Source organism: Chelonoidis abingdonii, chromosome 6 (genome assembly GCF_003597395.2).
Source record: "Chelonoidis abingdonii isolate Lonesome George chromosome 6, CheloAbing_2.0, whole genome shotgun sequence".
In the NCBI taxonomy this organism is placed as follows: Eukaryota; Metazoa; Chordata; order Testudines; family Testudinidae; genus Chelonoidis; species Chelonoidis abingdonii.
Window position 1 is genome coordinate 66,565,172 of NC_133774.1, and position 17,641 is coordinate 66,582,812.

At 41.7% G+C, this 17,641-nt stretch overlaps 1 protein-coding gene across 1 annotated transcript in view; it reads right to left on the reverse strand.

Annotated features, from left to right (window-relative positions):
• The window catches only part of SLCO4C1 (solute carrier organic anion transporter family member 4C1), a 116,626-nt gene extending 109,517 nt beyond the window's left edge, over nucleotides 1–7,109 (reverse strand). The window contains exon 1 of the mRNA XM_032765338.2: nucleotides 6,491–7,109. Coding sequence (XP_032621229.1) covers nucleotides 6,491–6,716 — 226 coding nt within the window. The 5' untranslated portion in view covers nucleotides 6,717–7,109. The remainder of the gene's footprint in view (nucleotides 1–6,490) is intronic.
• Between the last annotated feature and the right edge of the window lie 10,532 nt (nucleotides 7,110–17,641).

Consider the following 17,641-nt stretch of genomic DNA (forward strand, 5'->3'; position numbering starts at 1 on the left):
GAGAGGGTCCAGAGAAGAGCAACAAGAATGATTAAAGGTCTTGAGAACATGACCTATGAAGGAAGGCTGAAAGAATTGGGTTTGTTTAGTTTGGAAAAGAGAAGACAGAGGGCACATGACAGCAGTTTTCAGGTATCTAAAAGGGTGTCATACAGAGGAGGGAGAAAACTTCTTGGACATTAGGAAAAAATTCCTAACTGTCAGGGTGGTTAAACATTGGAATAAATTGCCTAGGGAGATTGCAGAATCTCCATCTCTGGAGCTATTTAAGAGTAGGTTAGATAAATGTCGATCTGGGATGGTGTAGACAGTATTTGGTCCTGCCATGAGGACAGGGGACTGGGCTCGATGACCTCTCAAGGTCCCTTACAATCCTAGAATCCTAGATATTCTATGATTATCTTCTGCAAATACAGACAAACTTGTTTTTCTGAGCAGTTGGCTGAACAAGAAGTAGGACTGAGTGGACTTGTAGGCTCTAAAGTTTTATATTGTTTTATTTTTGAATGCAGTGGGTTTTGTACATAATTCTACATTTGTAAGTTCAACTTTTATAATAAAAAGAGATTGCTCTACAGTATTTATATTAGGTGAATTGAAAAATATTTATTTTGTTTTTTACCTTGCAAATATTTTTAAATCAAAAATATAAAGTGAGCACTGTACACTTTTTATTCTGTGTTGTAACTGAAATCAATATATTTGAAAGTGTAGAAAACATCCAAAAATGTTTAAACAAATTAATTGCATAATTTATTTTTTAATTGTGCAACCAGCCCTACTTTTTACTTATTCATATAACAGTGGCCAAAGGTTCCCCCTCACCCTTTCCCTCTGCTACGCATTTCAGATGTGCATTGGTGTCATGTCACTGTCTGCTTGAACCTTTACAATTGGTATGTGGCTTTGACAATTTTTGTAACCAGCCATAATTTAATAAAAATATTATCCTGAAATTTAATCACTCATCCAAGTACTGTAAAACAATTTACAAACAATGCAGTATAATATTTTTATTAAGTTATGTCTGGTCACAAAGCTTGTCAAAGCCACATGCGGATTGGCTGTTTCTATTTTATTCTTCTCAGCTTACTCTTGGTGTCAATAATAGTTCTACTCAAAGTGTGAAAATAGCCCTCCCTCCATTTGTCCAGGGAAAGAAGTGACTCAGAAGTGGCAGCAGTTTATTTGGAAACAATAATGAAGACATTGTTTTCACATTCTGTCACTCACTTTGAAGAGCTATTACTAGTCCCTCCCACAGCTGTGAACTTCAGCAACTCTTGTGGTTATAATTTATAGTGACTCAGACATGCTACCTACGATGCAATTATGCACTTCTATATTGATCAAAGGCCACATAAATCAGATATCAAGTTAATCATGTATAGTATATAATTAAGTGACTATACTATAGAAATATAGGCCTCATCTGAACAGGTTTAAAAACAAAAACAAAAAAAACCCTGTCTGTTTTTCCAGACAGCTCCACTTGAAATGTAGGAGAATCTATCCATTGCTAACTATTGCATATCATCTTTTTAAGGCCAGCTATTTGACTACAAAATCTTTGTAAATTGGAGTCCTAGGTGTGCTCAACGTTGCCTTCAGTTAAAGCAATGATACATATGTACACCAGTCCTTTACAAATTGCTATTTATTTTTGGTTTTATTCTTCATGTAAAAATGTTATATGCTTAGATGAGATGAAATTTGAGGATTACTGTATCTAGAAGGTTTAGAGCAGCAATGCTTATCACCAATTAGTCATAAGTTCCACAGAAGATATAAAACTATGTTGAATAATTAGACACTTACTTTAGTATTTGGGGTGGGGTGGGGGGTGGCATGTCTATAATCTATTACCTTCTGATGTTTCTGAAATTTGAAAACTGAAATACTTAGCTGTAACTACATTAAAGTAATTGTTCCCATAGTAGAATGAGGCAAAGTATAGTTACAGTAGTTTGGACTGCCATAACTCAGCATCTACATATTCCTAATCTGTGGGGGAATATTATCTGTTAAATACAATCTTGCATTTTAATTTCCTGGCTCTGATACTCTTTAGAACTACAGTATTCTTGGAAGTGTGGGCCATTCCTCCTCTGACACACACACATTCATACCAAACAATAACTTTACAACCTAACTTTTAAGATACACCCTTTATATAGATTAATTAGTCTTCTCTTCTCTCTCTTTCCACCCTCATCCAATTTCAAAGAGGACATCATGACCTTCCTGCTTTTGACATGTTATTAACACCTGAAGGTAGAAGGAGACCTATTCTAATTAGACATTTAGCATCCCACTACTATTAAAAAAAAAAAAAAAAAAAAAAAAGAGGGACCCATTCAAAATGCTGTCTGTAAGTCTCATTGAGATACTGTATCTGATTATGCATAAATTTATTTGATTTACTATGAAAGTCAGTTTAGTACCTAAGCACTTCACAGATATCATTGGGTGTATCCTCACAATACCCCTGTAAAGATAGGGAAATGTTATCCCTATTTTACATACGGGGTCCCAAGCCACTTGATTTTGTTTACATAAGGAAAATTTTCTAAAAAGAGTTTCCATTTGTGTTAGCTACATTGGGATCCCTCGTGTAAACAAGGTTTCATATTGCAGAAATTCATATAGTTATTTACTTGTATAGTCAGATCAAATGGACACAAGATTAAAGAACTACTGAGAACACAGAAAACCTTATCTACATCAGTATTCCCAAACTGCAATATTGGCAAATTTAGGAGCTTCTTCTAGTGTAACCATAGCCTGCAAGATAATGGCCCAATCATGCAGTCAGATTGATGTAGGCAAGCTTCAAAACAGTTCTGCACACTTCCGCATATCTGGACCTCTGATACCAGGATCAAGACCTTAATGAATTACCCAAGGTGGTCTGTTGCAAAGCCAGAAAACTTCTTGAGTCCCAGTCCAGTGCCTTTGTTATAGGATTACCTCAGGCCCCAACAAGCAACACTTAAATATATGCTTAATTTTAAATATGCGCTTAAATTATTTGATGGATCATGACCTCAATTCACAGATACAAGTTTAATATGTAATTAGAAATTGTTGAAATGTTTCTTCCTGATACTCTGTATTTACATTTTTATTTTCTGATGTTCAGCAAAACGTATCCATTGCCAATTTTTATTTGAAAGACCAGCTATCAACTTAAGTTTGGCCTGATTTAGAAAATTTTGAGCCTTTGCGAACAGAAAATGTTTCTACTCTTTACAATTCAAATGGAAGACATTTTATGTATACCTTTGCAGTGTTAAAAAAAAAACACATAAAAGCAGTATGAAACTGATTATGAACACATGCCACTGAATTCGTAGTCCAAGATGAGAGAAATGCAAGTAAACAAATACCATAGTGATACATTTAGTAAGACGTTTTAAAATCTAGTGTAAAGTGTTTGTACTAAAACCTCCTTACCTATTACTGTATTTGTGAACCTAGACTATTCTTTCTTCAAAAACAAACTTTATTTTGAGCAGTGGGAGGTGGATTCATAGGGGGCACTAAGGCTCAGCATTGTAGTGCTGAACTTTCAGGTGCCATGCTGCCAAGCAACACACACAATCCTCAAGTTCAGCACCTAGACCAGTGGTTCTCAAACTTTTTTTACTGGTGACTCCTTTCATATAGCAAGCCTCTGAGTACGACCCCCTCTTTTAAATTAAAAACTCCTTTTTATATATTTAACACCATTATAAATGCTAGAGGCAAAGCGGGGCTTAGGGTAGAGGCTGATAGCTCATGCCCCCCCATGTAATAACCTCATGACCCTCTGAGGTGTCCCAACCCCCAGTTTGAGAACCTCTGGCCTAGACTCCTTGTACAATGCATAGGGAGAGTTGGACACCTAAAAAAGGAATTCACTGATGCCAGCACACTGAGGGGGTGCTGCTGAAGCTAGCCAGTAGGAAATGTTGAGAAGAGGAAGTTAAGTGCCCAAGTCCAAATGAAGAGAACCTCCCTCCATTCAGGATTCAGCCAGAAACCCTCTCCTAGGGTATGGCTACACTTGGAATTTCAAAGCGCTGCCGCGGCAGCGCTTTGAAGTGTGAGTGTGGTCGGAGCGGCAGTGCTGGGAGAGAGCTCTCCCAGTGCTGCCCTGATTACACTGACGCTTTACAGCGCTGTATCTTGCAGTGCTCAGGGGGGTGTTTTTTCACATCCCTGAGCGCGAAACTTGCAGCGCTGTAAAGTGTGAGTGTAGCCAAGGCCCTAGAGTTAGAACCACTGCAATTAGATGCCTTTTTACCCAGAAGCCCAGTGGCTAAGCACTCACTGAAGATGTGGGAGTATTTTGGAGGGGGTTTCTCTTGACTGCTCCTGTTGAAGTTGTTTCACTTTGTATAAAATAATTGACAATTCATCGGGCCAGAAAGACACTCTATAGCCCAGCATTTAGGGAAATCACCTGGGATGTGAAAGACCTATTCCACATTATAAAGAGCACAGATTTTAACCCAGGCCTTTCATATCCCCCAGGACAGTGGTTTTCAACCTTTTTTCCATTTGCAGACCCCTAAAAAATTCTGAGTGGAAGTACAGACCCCTTTGGAAATCTTTGACATTGTCTACGGTCCCCAAGGAGTCTGCAGACCACAGGTGGAAAACCACTGTCCTAGGAGTTCTCTAACCCAGTGGTTCTCAACCTTTCTAGCCTATTGTACCCCTTTCAGGAGGCTGATTTGTCTTGAATAACCCCAAGTTTCACCTCACTTAAAAACTTGCTTTCAAAATCAAACATAAAAATATGAAGTGTCACAGCACACTATTACTGAAAAATTGCTTACTTTCTCATGTTTACCATACAAGTCTAAAATAAATTGTGAGCCCCGGGGGTTGAGAAACACTGCTTTAGTATATAGAGCAGTATAAACATGTCATTGTTTGTATGAAATTTTAGTTGGTACTGACTTTGCTAGTGCTTTTCATGTAGCCTGTTATAAAACTAGGCAAATATCTAGATGAGTTGCTAAATCCCCTGGAAAACCTCTGCATACCAGTTGAGAACCACTGCTGTAACCACTGAAGTACTGGGCAAGAGGCTTGAGCCCCCTCCTGCTTTCTTTTTAGTGGACAGGGGAGGGTGCAATCTGGTAAGCATGTCAATGAAGTGAAAGAGGCTTTATTCAGGCAGCTACCTGGCATGGCTCTCTGCAGAATCAAGGCGAAATTATCATTAATTCCACAAATGTGTTTTAAGGAGATGTAATGCTGCCTGAAAATATCTGTCCCAGCCCAAAGGTCAAACATTACATAGAAGTAAGGGTGGCATGGTATGGTATTGCCACACTTACTTATGTGCTGCTGCTGGTGGCAGAGAATTGCAGAAGTAAGGGTGACCAGCGCCCACAAGATGTATTGCACGCACATACCCCAATTTCCTGACTCTCTCACCTCAGCATCCCCACCCCAATTGGGAAGAGGTTGGTGCCACCTCCAAAGGTGATTCTTGAGCTCTAGAACTGCACTGTGAACATTACAAGCAAAATAAGCTTGCATGTTGCAATTTTTTCAGCTATTTCTTTGTTTTATGATTTAGTCCTAGAACTCAGTGATTACTGGACTCAAGCACCAGGAAAAATTGTTTTACTGGAATCAGTGACACCTAGAAAACATTTGTTTAAAAAATTTTTTTTAAAAAAGTTAAGTTATCCTGACCATGGTCCCAACTCTGCAGAAATTTACACATATGCATAACTTCCATGCATAAAGGTAAGTACCTGCTTAAGAGTTTCCAGGATCAGGGCTTGTGTGTAGTCATGACTGCACACTCACTGATGCACTGGGCTCTCATGTTTGACTGCTGGAAGTTTTCAGTACTAAACCATTGTTAGAACAACAAATACAAGGGTCTGAAAATATACTTTAATTTTGTAGCTAAACTAACCAATCTGATGAAAAATAGTGGCTGACTTGCTTGGAATACAGCTAGTCAGATTATCCATGGCCTAACCACCACACACTTATTGTTGTGTTAATATTTGATTTATTTATAAAGTCATATAAAGTAAAAGTTGTACCTCTTTTATTTGCCATGTTAAAAAAAAGGTGGGAGCATTTTCCCTATATTATAGTGAAGTGGCACAAGAAAGGGCGTGAAACCGATTGACCAGAGAGGTACTCAGGAATTCAGACAAGTTTAAGAATAAGTAAAGAAAAGGTGGGAGGGATAGTGGGAAATCACTTGAGAATCTGGCATTATCTAAGTCACTTTAGTTAAGAGCCTGAATATGCATAACATGGAGCCTGATGAAGTCACAAGATTGTCACATTTTAGGCTGACACCAACCCTGCTGGAGCTCACACCCTCGGTTCCTCTCTTATCCCAAGAGTCAAACTCCCCTCCACAGCCTCCCTAGCCCATGATCTCATCCCACCCTTCTCCTCCACCTTCCCCCCCAGGGGCACGGTAGGGCTGCCCCCAGGGACCGCCCCTTCAGGGAAGGGTTACCTTGGAAGACGGCCAGCAGGCTGTAGGCGCTCAGGTAGCCCTCGGGGTTGTTGCACAACTGCAGAGCCCTAGGGGTGAAGCTGCCCCACCCGCACGGCCCCTCGTCACACTCCGGCGGGGGGCGGCCGGGGGCCGGGCCTGGGCGGCTGACGCTCACCCTGGACTGGAGACGGAGGTCGGGGCTGGAGGGCTCGAAAGCCAGGTTCGCGATGCCTTGCCGCTTCATAGCGATGCCGTCCGCGCTTAGCTCCTGCCCAGCTCCGGCCAGGGGCAGCCTCACCCGGGACCGGCCCCTCTAAATACTCGGGGTAGGTGGCTGCTGCCTCCCTTGGGGCCGCGCCGCGCCGCCCTGCCCGCGACTGGAGAGCTGGCTCGGTCGCTTTCGAAGAGCGGGGGCGGCTCCGGCTGCTGCCCGGCACCTGCAGCTCTGCCCAGCACAGCCCTGGCTGAGGGGAGGCTGCGGGCGGTCGCTACAGGGGAGGGGCTTCGTGCACCTCAGCCTTCGGGAGCTACCCCTGCCCCAGGCCGGGCCGTTCGTCAGCAGCCCTCTCGCCTTCCAGCGAAAACTTTGTACAACCGCCTTGTCTCGGCCTGCCTTCTACCTCCTTGCCCCTCTTCTACACGGAGGCTTTTAGCCCTACCAAGGCATCATTACCCAAGAAACCTGCAAAGTGACAGCGCACCGCCACTGGAAGCGTTTTGCAAATTCATGGTTATGCCTCAATACCCAGTTCTCCTTTAGTTACTGGAGTCATAATGGTTTACGTAATTAAGCCTGTCAGGGTGCACGAACTCAGGAAAAAACAGCCAGTGGAGATGGGACTAGCCTGGACTCCCAGCTAGGATGACTGATGTAGGCTCTACAACCACACAGCAGGTGTAGATGTGAGCGACTGGCATTGTTGCAAAGAGCTATGAAATCAGACTGTAAGTGGATAGACAGAAATCCCATTGTATTTTTAAAAATCAAGTACCTGAAAGAATCCCCTCCTGAAAGTCTCTTGCTGGAATTGAAACTTTCAGAACATCAAATGCTGCTGACAGAAAAAGCTAGAGGGTAGTTATTCCCAGTGCTGTCCTTCCTCATGCCCAGAAAGTTAGATGGGATGAAACCCTTCCTGAATCACTAATCCAATTTCTGATCAAAAAACATTGTCCAAATGTTGTTTCTGAGAACAGTTTTTCCAGTGTTGACTCACAGAGACTGGTTGTGTGGTGGATCTGATAGATACTTGCATCTCATAAGCCTATAAATACATTCCTGACACAGAAGAAGGAAGCGGTATTACAACTTTTGTGGAGGCATAGAGTGTGGGTGTTCATCAAGTGTTTAGTGGTAGTACCAGTTTGTTTAGAAAGAATAGGAGTTAATCATCTTACCCCTCTGAACAAGAACACTTTGGAAGGAGTCCAGGGATGACTTAATATCACCAGCAGGTGCTCATCACAGGGCAGTACAAATTTGTCGTAAGGGATCCTCCATCCCCCTTCATGAGTCCAAAACAGTTTAGACTCATAGGAAAGAATAAAATCAAGCCAGCAGGTGTTAGAAAAGGCCTTGGTTAAGTCTCAGGGCATATGTCTGACTCCCCAACCGGGATTTCTTTCCCTTAAGCAAGCAGCCTGGAGTTTCGAGTGTTCCTAGCAACTCAAGGAAGCACATAGCAAGAGGACAGACAATTTAAAACAGAGAAGGTTTGTGACAATTCAAAGCAGTAAAAGAACATAATTCTTTTTGCTTTAAAAGACAGCCTAACTATTCTAGAGCAGTGGATTGTGAAACAGAAGGAAAATACTTTTTTAGAGCAAGGACCGTTTTTAGAAGTCAGATGGAACGTTAGAGTCAAACTGTTCCATAGCAGTTGAGAGTGACAGTTGGTGGATGATGTCACCATACCATTACCTGACCAAGGCAGAATATGATACTATGAAAGTAAATCCACCTGCCTCACAGACTCAGCTAAACATCCCTCTGCATTTATGCCTGTTTGCTAAATATCACATAGGGCCCAATTCTGCTATACTTAGTCACTGAATAGTCTCTCTGATTTCAGTTGGACTGACTGAAACCTATGTGAGTACTTGAGAGCTGGTTGACTATTGGGTTGTACAGGGAGTAGTTAAGGAAGACAAGACAAGACAACTGCAGAGAAGCTACACCACTACTTTGTATTGGCCTTTAGCAAGTAGGATTTTGGGGAAGACACCTACCCTTTTTAGATGAGATCCTGTCAGACTGAACAAATACACTTCTCTGTATCACCCTCTCATCCCTCTAGAGTCAAATGAAATACTAATCTCAATCTCACCCTACCCTGAAGCTCACTAAGCATTTGGCACAATTTATTGTTAACACCATCTTCATCCTCTCTCCATCTACTGCAAAATAAGATCCTGAAAAGATATTACCGGATTCCTGCAAGACACTTTTCAGGCAGGCTTTCAGTTTCTGCTGGGTTTCAAATGTCAACATTCCTCTACGTATTTATCTTTTTTACTTTGGCAGTATGATAAAATCGCTTCTCTGTGGATAGAGATGTTCTATGTAATCTTATCTCTATTGCAGTAAATTTCTGTACGTCATTTTCAGTTTCTGGATTGAGATGTGCATACGCCCTTTCCAAATTATCTTTCAAAGCCATTTTTAACAGTGCTACCTCTTTTAAAAAGAATCCTCCTTTGTCACTGCTCTTCTCACAGTGAATGGAAATATTGGATCACATAATGTTTACAATAGAAAAAGTTACATCAGCTAGAAATGATACCCTGAATTTATTTTATTTTACCTGGAATCTCGTACAAGATATTACACAGCTACTGCTGCCTCTTCCAAAGTACTGCCTGACCTTGCAAATGGAACTGGATGTCTACACTCAGATGTGTGGGGAGTCCCATTGGTTTCAATGGAACTCTTCATGAGAGCAGACATCGGTTTGCCTTAATTGCTTTGCAGTACTGGCAACATAGTGTATTATCTCACCCACCTTGTTTCTCTTATCCTGGGACTAACAGGGCTACAACAGCACTGCATACAACTTAGTAACATCAGTCATGCCTTCTCTTTACTCCCATATTCTTCCGTTTATCCTGTCACAATTATTCTCTTCCTTCTCTGTTTCCCTTCTTTTCCTCTGCTTAGTTCTTCATATCATTGTTTTGTTTTTGTTTGTTTTGTTTTATTACTTATATTTTGAATTGTTTCACGTTTTTGGTAAATCTTTTAATTTATTTATGTACTTTTAAATTTTTCATAGAGGAAACACAACAAAGCTTGTAAACATTGACTTGCTGTTGTGTTTTGAGTAATAAGTTTCTTGTGGATAGTTTTCCAAGAATTCTACACAGGAATGAATTGTTGTTGCTTGTTTTCACAAACATTTTTCCTGGGTTTTAGAATATAAAAAATATTAATTTACTTTTTTTAAAACCTATGAAACGAACTTAGCTGAAAATTTAGGTGACTTTATTGTGTTCACATTTATTTTATATTATATACTTAATGGGTAGAATGTTGTCAGAATGGTTTGTGTACTTTACATATAAACGGATGCTGTCTGTAGTTATTATGGGATGCTATATCTGTGTATCTAAGACTAGAGCAAAATCTATTATTTGAGAAATAGTATGTGATTGTATAATTAAAAACTGTCAGTCAAACTGCACTAAGGCAAAGACTGAGGACAGGTATCTTGTGCCTCCCCTTTTTAAGCCCTGCTGGGGACAAGATGGATCTCGTGGCAGCAGGGGATCACCAGGAATGACAGTCCCAGACATGTCTCCTCCATTCTCTATCCTTCCCACCTCAGAACAATCCCTGCACCAGGTGCACAGAGATGGCTGCATGTCTAGTGTAGAGGTCTCCTGTACCCATGCTATTCACCAGGATGGTGAGGGCCTTACACTGCCCTGCAACCTAATCGTGCTAGCTATGCTGATCCGAAGCAGCAGTGCTGAATCTGGCTCTGTATGCACAGTGGGGTAAAAGTTATGTTTTTTCAATGGTTAACCAGAGCAATGTAATTATTTTTAGTTTATCCTTCTATTTCAAGATAGTAGTGGTGAATACTCTCTTTTTTCTTTTCGTGTGCTCTTCCCGTTTGTGTAGGAAACATTGGTTGCTCTTCAAAATAGCATACTTCCTGCTACCACAACATTTACTTGTTTGCTTTTTATGTGTGAAATTTTATACTTAAAAAAGGTGCCACATTGGCACCCCTGAAAAATGAAGTCTTGCATTTATTCACAGAACAGATACAGCATGAGTAGCAGATGTACAAGCTTCCTCACAAATGTGCCTCACTTTGACCTTGAGCACAGCCCCGTGCCCATTCAGCTTTTAGCTTCTCAGCCAAGTCTGCCAGCATTTTCATTTATGTAAAGTATGGTGGTCTTTTCTGTGATCTATATATCAGTTCATTGCTAACTACACAGAACCAAATTCATTTAATATAGTCCTTGATTTTTCATTTATAGAAAAAGTTCAACAGCATATTTGTCCTTGAAATTGTGAATCTATTAAACAAGTCTGTAGAGAAGAGCTAATTACCTTCACTTCTTCTTGAAGGTGCTAGTTACTCCAATACACACTCACTGTCTTCACTAGAGGTGGGGAGTATTTATTATTTTGTTTATTTCTTTCTGTTCAGTCTGACCAAACAGTAACTGATTATTGAGGGCAATAGTAATTTGTTTCACCTGCAGATACATGACATCTAGTGGTTGACTGTGAAACGGCTGTAGAATTTTATGCTCTGGAGCATTCCAATCTTTATTAGACAGACGCATGGACCTAAGAATGTGGCTATATTATAATTGCTACCTTCAGAATTACAGGACCTATGAATAGGTTCTCTTAATTTATAGACCTAGGCCCTGCAAAGCAGAGTATTGGCTTGGCGAGTTTGGAAAAAAAATAATTTCAAAATAGAAGAAACGCAGTTAAACTAAAGCCATGTCTCTACAATAAATGCTACAGCAGCACATTTTTTTCTGTTGGAGCAATGATACAGCCCTGTTTGACTCCTGTATGTACTTTAAAAGATTCACTCTGGGAGCCAGTGCTGCTCAAAACAGTCGCTTTCATGTTATCATGAAGCAATAATAATAATATTAATATTGACATTAACACTTGGGAGACACTTGCCCAGGATCACTTAAAATGGAGTGAAGTCCTATGTGATGGTCTCTGCATTTTGAACTTGCTCGCCGACAAGCTAAAGAGGACAAGAGGCACAGGAGGAAGGAGAGACTGGCTTCCAGTCATGGTCAACAGCCTCCTGCTGAGCCTGAAAACTTCTGCCCTCATTGTAATAGAACTTATGGTTCAAGGATGGGCCTTATTAACCACCTGAGGACCCATAACTCCCATGGAAGATGATCATACTCAGTAACAAGTGATCGCCCATCATCAACACAGCAGCACAGCTATGGCTCTGTAGCTGTGCGGCTGTATCACCATCATGTAGATACTTTCTACACCAACAGAAGGGATTTTTCCATTGCTATAGGTAATCCACCTCTCCAAGCAGTGGTAGTGAGATCGATGGAAGCATGCTTCCATGAACCTTGCTGTGTCTACACCAGCGGTTAGGTCAACTTAACTATGGCATTCAGGAGCGTGAATTTTTCATGCTCCTGAATGACACAGCTAGGTTGATGTAAATGTTAAGTGTACACCAAATCTAAGAATGCAAAGATTATATAGTGATTTCGGTACCAATCCTGCAAGTTATCTGGCTTCTTATTTCCTTAGCATGCTCCAGGATGTTCTGGATAGTTGCATATATTCACATTTATAGCTGTCATAGGCTGAATGCTTAGTTGTACATGGAAATTTATTCCAATAAAATTGAAAAAAACTGAATTTAGTGCTGTGTTTGTGCTGGGTTTCTTTGAGAAGATGTATCGTTTGACTAGTTCTAACTGCAACTTCATTCCCATATTGTATGTTTTTCACTCAAAATGTTCACACTTTTAGAGTTATTTGTTGCCCTATAGCTAACTAATAAGATGAAATTCACAGCAGTTCTTACTTTTCATCATTGTAGGAGTAACTGGGATTTTTGAGGGGTTTTCCAGCTTTCCTAATATATGCAAATCTAGTATTTGTCTAAGTGATGTAAGTCTGACTTTAACTAACTGTTACACTCCCTGTCCAAAAAAATCATTTGCTTCCACTTAAGTTCCTTGGATAACTTTTGCTCTTGCTGAGTCATGGTGGTGCATGTGTGTGAAACAAAATGCGTTAGAAATTCCGTGTTTGTATGGGAGAATTTTGGCTTCCAAAAACCTGTCAAAGACAGAGAAAACCATATGCACTACAGCTATCAACATTGCTTAAACTGGTGTAGGTGAACAAGTGTAAGCAACAATGGGATTTTTTTGGAAGAGTCCTTAGTGTTTAAGGGGTTGCTTATAAGGTGTAAAGAAACAGATTGTTTTTAACCTAGAGTCTACCTTTAATAAGAAACTATGAAGAAAATTACCCTAGCAGGAGACCTAGAATGTATGAATTTATATCACTCTTACTTAATGCACAGTATCACAAAATAAAAGTCTTGATATATGAGAAAGTTGCATGGGCATTTCTTATTTTTTGAATGATTGACTTTGCAACATTAATAATGTTTTTAAAGTTATGTAGTTTCATTTATGGTTTGGATTTGTGTTGTTTAGATTCTTGTTTTGCACTAGGAGGAAAAGACTTCTGCTTTGTTTAGGAGGTCAAAGCACTGGGATTATCCTGTTAACCTAAGGAAGATGCCTCCAGTGTGGAAACAGAGGTCCTGATGGAGCAGAAATGAGCCAAACTTGATGGCCTTCTACAGAGGACACTGCATCCATATTTTTCACACAGTGAAGATAAGATATTACAGATCTGAGTAATTATCAATATTACAAAAACATTTCTATGTAGCAAAACTTCATGTCATTATAGTAGATGTTAGATACGTGTGTCCAAACTTTGCTAGTGACTTCTACAGGCTTACTATTTGGCTCTGTCAGATGAGGACCTGGCCCTTAAAGAATGTTGGGGCTCAACTGCACTTGTGCTACACTTAGTTCACCACCACATGTGGAGAAAATAAGAGGAGCGTGTTTGTAAGGTGTTGTCACAGGGTAGCTGGTCCCTGTGAACAGACTAAGCCCAGCTCCTCTGGACCACTGCAAGTGAGACCAGTCTAGGGTGACCAGACAGCAAATGTGAACAATCAGGACTGGTTGGGGGGTAAATAGGAGCCTATATAAGAAAAAGATCCAAAAATCAGGACTGTCCCTATAAAAATCTGGACATCTGGTCACCCTAGCCCAATCCAGCCAACAAAAGAGGGCTAGGCTGCACATAGGCCTATAAAGGGCTGCTAATGGGCAGTTGAGAGGAGGATGAGACAGGTGGTGCCCTGGGGAGGAAAGGCCGACACTGGAGTGGAGCTAGCTCCCATGGTGGGTTCCTTGAACAAGGGGCTCATGGAAGCAGCCTTGGGGCTGTTGCTCCAGGAAGGGAGCAAAGATGACTGGGAAATTGCCATGAGCAGGACACCCTAGGACGGGTGGCCTGACACCTGAGGATAAGGAACAAATTAAATAGCTGTTTTCTTTTTGTTTGTTTATTAACCTCTGTTAAGAAAATAAACCTCCATGCAAAAGACTGGTCATAGCTGTGATCCATAGGAGCTGGGGAGAAGCTTATGCTGGTGACACGGGGTACCAGAAGTAGGATTCTGGCCTTCCAGAATAAGAGGAAGGATAGAGGAGATGATGTGCCTGTTAGTAGCAGGACAGCACCAGCAGGTGGCTGCTATGCAGCACCAACAAGAGCACCAGTAGCAGACCCAGACCCAGCTGATGGAAAATCAACAAAAACATCAGGAGGCCCAGTTGTTGCACAACAGAAATAGCAAGAAGTCCACTCCAAACAACAGGAGTGGATACAGAAGGAGTTGAGCTGAGCTGTGCCTGGTAATGTGGTTAGTGATCAGATTGGAGGCCGGTTGGCTCCAGGCCTGGTGAAGCTTTGACCAGAAGATGATCCTATACATTTGAGAGGGTGGCAAAGGCAGCAGACCGAGAGGACAGTTCACATAGCACCATTACTGATGGGCAAGGTGCAGGCAACTTACTGGAAAATAAGTAATGAACAGACCCCTCTTATCCAGTGTAAAGGCCACCATCCTGGCCTTTTAGGGCTGATTCCTGAGTCATATAGACACAGATTTCAGGTAGAACCATTCCTGTGAGAGGCCCACACTTGGGTAGTGGCCCAGAAATTATGTGACTTTACCTTGCAGTGGCTCTGCTCAGAGACTAGTTCAATCGAGAAAATCCTGGATCAAGCCATCCTGGAGTAGTGCCTGAAGGTTCTACCCAGAGGGGTGCAGAGCTAGGTAAGCTGCTTTTAGACAGCCTCAGTGGGAGAAGCTATGGAATTGGATGAAGACTTTTTTGAGGCTGAAGGACATGAGAAGCCAGGGCAGTGCAGTTAACAAAGGAGAGCTCCCCAGTGTTTAACCTAGGGAAGCTCTCAAGGGAGAAAGACCTTGAGAGACCAAAAGTCAGGGGATACACAGGACCTACAAGGGTCCCGCGTAGTCCTGCAGTTCAGTGGAGATAGTGGTGAAAAGCAATCAAGGGCCTTGTGGTTTGCTTCATCATTTTGGTGTGGCCAGTCCAGACATATTAAAAGGAATTGCCAAGTTATGGAATGTGATTACCTAATCTGTTACTACAGTGGGATCAGGCAGTTGGGGCCAACTCCAAAATTTGGGGGTGTCTTGTTCTTTGTAGAAGCAGTTAGGGTGAGCAGAACGTAGTTCAGGCTCTTGTAGACTCAAGTTGTGGGTGCACTCCAGTTCAGGAAGCTCAGGTGAGGGAAATAGCCTGGACTAACATCTTCCAGTACATTTCCTGTATCCAAAGTAAGACCCAAGTCTACCCACTACAGAAGGTGATCTGGAGGTTCAGGGTCAAAGAGCTCGACTGCAGTCAGGATGGTCAACGGTCTGCCTTGGCCCATAAACTGAGTGGGTTTCTCAGCCCTCATACAAAAAGGGGCTAGAATAACAACCCAAAACCAGAGATAGTCTGGGACTGACTAGGAAAGGAAGTGAGAGAGGAGGGAGACCAGAGTAAGGATGGCAAAAGGATGCCAAGAGGGAAATTACAATCTTTCCCAAGGACTGAAGGTTGAACAAGAGTTGGACAATATAACCATTTCACAGGGGGAAATTTTCAACCAGCTGGTCATGGTAGAACAAGAGTTGGCCTGGGTTCAGGGGAGGACTAGGGGGTGGAAAGCAACAATACTTGGCCCTACAGGAAGAATTGACCCAACCCCAGATAGAGAAAACTCAACAGGGTGCCATAGAGAGCTAGATGGTGTCCCAGCCTCAGCAGCATACCACAGAGACCCAGATGGACTCCCCGATTTGGCAGAACACTGGGTAGGCCAAAATGAAATCTCAAGCCCCGCAGAATATGATGCAGACCCAAACAGAATCCAAAATTCAAAAGAGTACCATGGGAATCCAGGTGGAACTACCTGAAGGAACCCTGGCTATGGTCTCTAGGACTCAGAGAATTGGGTGATTGGGTTGGACTTTGTGGAAAATGATATTATGTTTTACACTGAGAGGGGGTGAAAGTAGCCTTGAGAGGCATCTCATAGAAGGAAAAATATATATATATATTTTCTCCTGGAAATGTGAGGCAAGAGTATGTCACAGGATAATTGGTCCCTGCGGATTCACTGAACCCAGCTCTTCTGGATCAGAGCAGGTGAATACAATCCAGCCAATTAAAGAGCTGCTAATGTGCAGTTGAGGGAGGGGCTGACATAGGCTGTGCCGTGGGGAGGGATAACTACAGAGGAGTGGCACTAGCTCCTGTGGTGAGTCTCTGAAGCAAGGGGGTAGGGGCTCAGGGAAGCAGCCCTGGGGCTATTGCTCCAAGAAGGGAAGCAGAGCTGACTGAGACTGGGAGCTGTAATGCCAGAGATTCTGGGAGCGGTGGCCTAGAAGCCTGAGGCTAAGGAATGAGTTAAGAATGTTTGGTTATTTGTATGCTTACCTCAGTCAAGGAAACAAACCTCCTTGTAAAGACTGGGCATGGTAGCGCATGCTTTGGAGCTGGGGAGAAACCCCACATGGTGCTAGATGTTGAATAGACTCAACTTTCTCTCTGTGAGGGAACACAGCTACCCAGCAAACAAGGAGAAGCCAAAGACTGATCAGAGTCCAGGGCAAGAGTTGTGTCCAGTTTAAGACTGGGACAGAAGGCTTTTGTCCTAGCCCTCTAAACAAGGGTGTATTTAAGCCTAAATGAATAGGTTTTCCATAGTACTGGGTCCCTAGACAGAAGAAATGACAAATCAATTCCAGCCAGAGTATATTTGCCATGGAAAATTACTAGTCATTCTGAGGGAAAGTTTGAAAAGGAACTAAACAGAACAGAAATCATTCTAAATAAGTGGAAGAAGCTTGGAAAGGGATCCAAGATACACAACAACTCATAAAATGGGCAAACCCGCTTGTCACTAAGAGGATGCAAGAAATGCAAAGGTCAGTTTAAATCCCACAGGTCAATCTTCTGCTTTGCAAAGACAACATGGCTGGCTGAGGAAATTACTAGCAAATGTTCCAGGGTTATTTTATGCTTCCTTGCTGTGAGCTCATGAATTTGGCTGCTGCTATTAAGTGACAATTTCAAAAATGTTTTCACATTTCATCTTCAACTGCCTTCAGAATAATGTGGCAACAAGTTTTCCATAGACTATTCATCCAACTTTTTGAAGGCATTAGAGAAATTTAAATCAAATTCTGCAGCATATAGATGATGTGTCTGGAAAGCCACATATATATAAAGCAAAAGAAAAAAATCAAAATCCACTTCTGGTCAGAGTCCTGAATCTGAAAGTGTACAATTATATTTACTTAAGTCTAGGACATACTGTGCTCCCAGAGCAGGGTTGAAATGAGACAATCCAAATATGCAAAAACAAGAGAGTAAAGGGGGCTACCTAGGTTCTTGAGTACAATTATGAACAGTGATCCTCACTTTAATTAAGACAGAACTAAATATCATTGAAGGAACTTATTTAAAAAGGTAAGGAATTAAAACAAAGCTTAGAATGTGCTTATGGTGAAATCCTAGCCC